Raw genomic sequence first — 5437 nt, 5'->3', positions numbered from 1 at the left:
TGTTTTGGTTTCTGCAGATCTGTTTCTTGCATATGTGACCATTTTTGTACGCTTCTGCCGTTGGATGCAGCTGCTGCTATCAAGTTTGTTTGGGTGGCACCTGCAGTGAGAACATGTCTTCACGGGCTCAGCGTTATCTTCTGATTGGCGCAGCGAATTGGACTGTTTCTGCTTTCAACCTGTAGCAGACAGCCTGGGCTTTGACGTGATACTGTGACATTTCGGATTTCGAGCTCGTGTTTCTTTTGGTGAGCAGGTACTTAACATCACTTCGTTTTTGCAATCTGCTTGTTGCTATCATTGGAGGAGGAAAACAGGTGAACTTCAGCCATCTGTTGAGAGCGGCTTGAGGTTACTTCTTCATTTCTTCTTCGATTTTGACGTGCGTATATGGCACGGTGGTCAGTCAGAGGCATGTGGATTTGCATGAAGCACTGGAAGAACCTGTTTGTAGTGCAACGATTTGGAGGCTGCTTCATTAACAGATCGGTTTAATAAGGGCGGGTGGGGAACATGTTTGGGTACCCCAAGAATAAATTAAGAATTCATTTGGTTTTAGTTTTTTGTTTTTGCAATATATATCCCCATTTTCTCGATATTGTTGTTCAAAGGATGCAAAGCACAACTTCCAACCAAATGACACTTGTGAGGGCTTCGAGCAAGTACTTAGTCAAGTGGCTTTATTTTCACTTACAAATCATGGGGATAGTTTTTGATAATGAGAGCTTAGATCAGGGTTTGGAACAAATAGCTGTCAAAGTTTATTAATAGCTCTTGCGAATGCTATCAACTAGCCTGCAAATGTTGTATGTCATCATGCATTTTTAATGCTATTGCAAAGAAATAATTTGTTTTTGTCTCAAGATATTTGGATATGCTTTTATACTTGAATCTTCTGCTTTCTTTAAATTTTGAATTTCCATATTATTTAGAACTAAAGATAATATATTTCTTGAATTTTGGTGATAACTTTATAAATATGTATAGATTTTCTATAGTATATAACATAGATGAAAATACAGTATATATAGAGTTTATATAGAAACTATCTTAAAACACTATATTTGTTGTTTTTACAAATTAATCTTCTTTACTGGAAAATTTTATTTAAGTTTCAAAATATCATTGACTTAAGGATTTTTGGAGTTATGGTAGATATGTTTATCTTGGTTCTAAAAATCTTTTATAACATAATAGCTAGAATTTATAATTTTTAAAATTTTGATTTTAAGTTTGTTATCAATATATACATATATATATACATATATACATATATATATACATATATACATATACATATACATATATACATATACATATACATATACATATACATATATACATATACATATACATATATACATATACATATACATATATACATATACATATACATATATACATATACATATACATATATACATATACATGTATATATGTATATATTGTCTCAAGATATTTGGATATGCTTTTATACTTGAATCTTCTGCTTTCTTTAAATTTTGAATTTCCATATTATTTAGAACTAAAGATAATATATTTCTTGAATTTTGGTGATAACTTTATAAATATGTATAGATTTTCTATAGTATATAACAGAGATGAAAATACAGTATATATAGATGCCCTAAACCCTAAACCCTAAACCCTAAACCCACGCCAGATCGCTTGATCTTAGGGTTCTAGAATTCTAGGTTATGGTGGGCGAGGGCAGTCTGCGGGATTTCCTGTCGTCGCTTCTACCCAAGGAAAAAGCTGAATTGGCAGACAAAGCGCTGAAAGCTTTGCTGAAAGGGGGCATCGATGAAGTGGATCAATTGCGTGAGTTCTCTTGTGAAGAGCTTCTTCTGTGTGGAGTGCCCCCGCTGCTAGCCAAGAATATGAGCAAGTTCTTCGCTCAGTTAAATGGAGACCGGTCCAGCTACTTCGAGTCGGATGCATATCACCGGCTCAAAAACTCCACGCCTTCGCATCTTGCCTTGGATTCCGCTGAGTTCACGCTGGAGCATCAGATGAGGAAGCCGCCGGTCTTCATGAACTACCGCCCAGATACAGCACAGGGCCTGCCCTTGCCTCTCATCTCTCCTGTCTTCGCAAACTTCCTCGATTCGTGCCAAGAAACCGAGGTCCGTCCACAGGATTCAGCGTTTGTATATGAGCTATGCCGTGAGTCGTCGAAGGCGTATGCCGACGAGCAGCAGAGGCGCCTTATGCTGTTCAAGCTGCTGAAGAAGTACCTGGATAACAAGTTCGTGTTCGAGAAGACCAAGTCCGGCATTGCAATCTCTTGCGGTGGATGGCTTTTGGCGTTCGTTGCAGTGAGGAACGAGCAAGGGTGCGGAGGAGATCCTTTCATCCAAGCATGCAGGTTACCTCACCCCCGCCCTCTTCTTTTATACTCTCTCTCTAACTTCTTAGCACAGGTACTATGTCGATCACCTTGCTGCCAATGTGGACGATGAGATGCTTGGGCGTGGCTGCTGTCCAGTCTTCCTGCTGGAGGTTGTCGGTCCTCTACTCCGGATTTCCGGTGCAGCGTTTACCGATGGTCCCGTAGTGGAGCCCCTGCGAATGGGACTTCTCCTCCGCAGGAGGAACGCCGGCGAGATGGATTCTCTGTGCCGGATGGTGGTCGCTCTTCGCAAATCACTGGAGGAGGCACTAGCCTCGATCAGTGTCCAAGCATCGAAACTAGATCTCGCAGGTGCCAAGCTCCCGTATGTGTTACAAGAGCTCCACTTGCGGGGGGCGCGCGTCGAGACGATCACTTACGGGGAGACTTACGTTGTCCATGTAGAGCGGCTGCAGCATGAAGTTCCAGAGCCTCCGTCCTCCTCCATGTCCGCGTTCGCAAGGATTCAGCACCTGGGCGTTGGGAAGATCTTCGTCAAGTTTTGCCAGCGCTACGGCAGCGAAGTTCACAGGGACTGGTTTGAGCGAGGCTGCGCGCCGGAGCTCTTCGACACCATCAGCTTAGGAGGTGGCTGGCTGATGGTGTGCATGGAGTACAGGGAGAACGACATCGATCTTTTGAAGGCGAGTGAAACGTTTCAGTTGCAGTGGGGTGAGATCCAAGCTCTGGCACATCGTTGCTTGGATGAAGCACAACTCTCGGATCTGCAAGGCGTGCACGGTGATTTGCGGCTGCCCAATTTAATGGTTGATCCACAGCTTTCGAGAGTCATCGCTGTGGATTTCGGATCGGCGGGGAGAGACGGCATTGATAGGTACAATCTTTCGCTATGAGAATGGTTTTCTTCATTTCTTCATCGTGATCAGGTATCCTTACTACATGAACCATGCTGACATTGCGTGGCCTGATGGAGCGTCCGATGGGGCTGTGCTGAGACGAGAGCATGATCAGGCGCTATTGACCTCGCAGCTGGCTCTCGGAAAGAAGAGAAAGAGAAGTGCAGAAAGTAATGAAAGTCAACAGACTTGTTGACTTTTGCTTATAAATTAGCTTGTAAATTATAAGAAATGGATGGGAAATGCTAAATGCAAATTATCCACAATCATTTGGTACCAGGGACCCAGCCTGGTATCCAGCTTCTCTGGGACTAGGTTTGCTCGATCAATGTAAGACAAGAAAACATCAAAGCGCAAAATGCTCACGTGAACCACGTGAGCTATTGTTTTAGAACATGGCGTGGTCACATGGTATTTGACCGTGTTTCAACCGTGTTTGGAGCCGTGTTTTGGAGCATTGACCGAGTCAATGAACACGGCCCATGTTAACACGGCTGGGGCCGTGTTCGTGTCACCACGCCAACACGCCGTGGTGCACGGCGTGTTTTGAAGCACTGACTTGACAGCCTTGAGCCCATGCACAAGCTGGATGCCACGAACCACCGGTAATGGCATGATCCAAGCCACGACCCGTGATCAAGCCCGTGGTTCCAAGCACAAACACGATCGCAGACACAGTGATCCCCGCGGCCATGATCTCATCCACACTGAGATGCTTGGATTCGGTGAAGGCCACCGCCGCGATGGATTTCATGGGCTGGACAGGCATTGGCACGCCAAAGAGCACGCTGGTGAGAACGTTGTAGATGCCCGTGGCGATGAGAGACCAAGATCCATGCCACTTACGAGAGCTACAGCCATGACGATCGGGATGAATGTGCCCAGGTCGCCCAGCGAGCCGCAGAGCTCCTGCCATGGCCACCTGCACTGGAGATTGCCGCGCAGCCCTGTGCCATCACTGGGAGAATCCACCGCTCCTCCCACTCGCCCCTCTTCCTCCATGGATGGGCGCCACTGACCTCCAAGAACCCTAAATTTATAGTCCAAAAGCTGGCTCTTGTAATTTACCAAGCGACCATTGGAAATGAGCAAAGAATTTTCTCTTTAATAATACATGATGATCTGTCAAAGAATACCCTCTTTAATCACGAGGACACAGAATCTACACTCACACTAGTTTCAAACAAAATTGCTACTATTTGCTAGTAGAATTCCTAGAATCTACACTTAAAGCTTGTTCTAGCACAACACCATGAGATCTTTGTCCTCAATTTCTAGATTTTGCTCCCAGCAAGCATATCCAATCCACTGAAACTGGCTTATAAGGCATGCTCCTCACAAGTTCCTCGGCCTCTTCCACACACCCAGCTCGCTCCAAGCAATCCACCATGCAGCAGTAACCTTGCCTCGATCATTGGTAGTGGCGAGATGCCCTTCTTGGGCATGTGCCAAGAACATAATGACCCACAAGTGGCAATCACATCGCTCCATGGAGTCAAACACTGCTTGTGTGCACTAGATCTTGCCCAGATTGCCATACCAAAGGATGACGAGATTGGAGAGGTAGCAGCAATCGCCAGGCAGCATTTGCTTCTGGGCAATCTCGATCCGGGAATGGGCATCAATCGCCTGCAAGGAATTGGTCGCGGAAGTGATGAGATCCACACACTCGGACTTGGACAGCATCAGTTTCTCTCGACACCGAAGCTAGCCTCTCATGAGATTAGAGAGAAGGGAGAGATTAGGGAAATTCTCAATGGCATCCTTCCAAAGTAGCGCTTCGTGGATCCCCTAGCTTGGTTTGTTCATTCTAGTGAGCTAACGCATTGCAAAGAGCTTTTCCTAGCTGCCTTCAAGGCACTATAGATAGGAATAGAAATAAAGTGTGTAACTTGTGAACCTTACAGTGAAATAAAAATGACCCTACAAATATGGCAATGGCTATCTAAACGTACAACCTTCCATTGCTTCCCCAGTCTTGCAAGTGTTTGGGGAGCAATCTTGTTTAAGATTACTCACCTAGACACCTAAAGTAGTAAGAAACGAATGCATATAAATGAATAGCATGAGGCCTCATGCCAAGAAAATGACTTCATCCCTGTAGTGCACCTTATCTCTCTCACCTTAAGCCAACTGGAAAAGGGGCAATTGCTTGATAAGAGAGCCCTTAGTGGCTATTTTATCCCCA

At 44.7% G+C, this 5437-nt stretch overlaps 1 protein-coding gene across 1 annotated transcript; it reads left to right on the top strand.

Moving 5' to 3' along the window:
• The first annotated feature begins 1697 nt into the window (after positions 1–1697).
• LOC9651952 lies at positions 1698–3564 on the top strand. The gene is made up of 4 exons (XM_002987773.1): positions 1698–2368; positions 2424–3227; positions 3280–3419; positions 3530–3564. Exons 1-4 carry the CDS (start codon positions 1698–1700, stop codon positions 3562–3564), a joined length of 1650 nt encoding a protein of 549 aa, XP_002987819.1.
• The last annotated feature ends 1873 nt before the right edge of the window (positions 3565–5437 follow it).

The sequence above is a fragment of the Selaginella moellendorffii genome, unplaced genomic scaffold (assembly GCF_000143415.4).
Source record: "Selaginella moellendorffii unplaced genomic scaffold, v1.0 SELMOscaffold_84, whole genome shotgun sequence".
NCBI lineage: Eukaryota > Viridiplantae > Streptophyta > Lycopodiopsida > Selaginellales > Selaginellaceae > Selaginella > Selaginella moellendorffii.
Note: the sequence above shows the minus strand (reverse complement) of the source record. Positions and strands in the feature narration are given on the sequence as shown.

What these genes read in the sequence shown, in the direction of transcription:
- LOC9651952 (XM_002987773.1), top strand. Translation starts at nt 1,698, where the DNA reads ATGGTGGGCGAGGGCAGTCTGCGGGATTTCCTGTCGTCGCTTCTACCC. An exon ending in CCTTTCATCCAAGCATGCAG is followed by an intron (nt 2,369 to 2,423) that starts GTTACCTCACCC and finishes TTCTTAGCACAG; the next exon opens with GTACTATGTCGATCACCTTG. An exon ending in GAGAAAGAGAAGTGCAGAAA is followed by an intron (nt 3,420 to 3,529) that starts GTAATGAAAGTC and finishes ATTTGGTACCAG; the next exon opens with GGACCCAGCCTGGTATCCAG.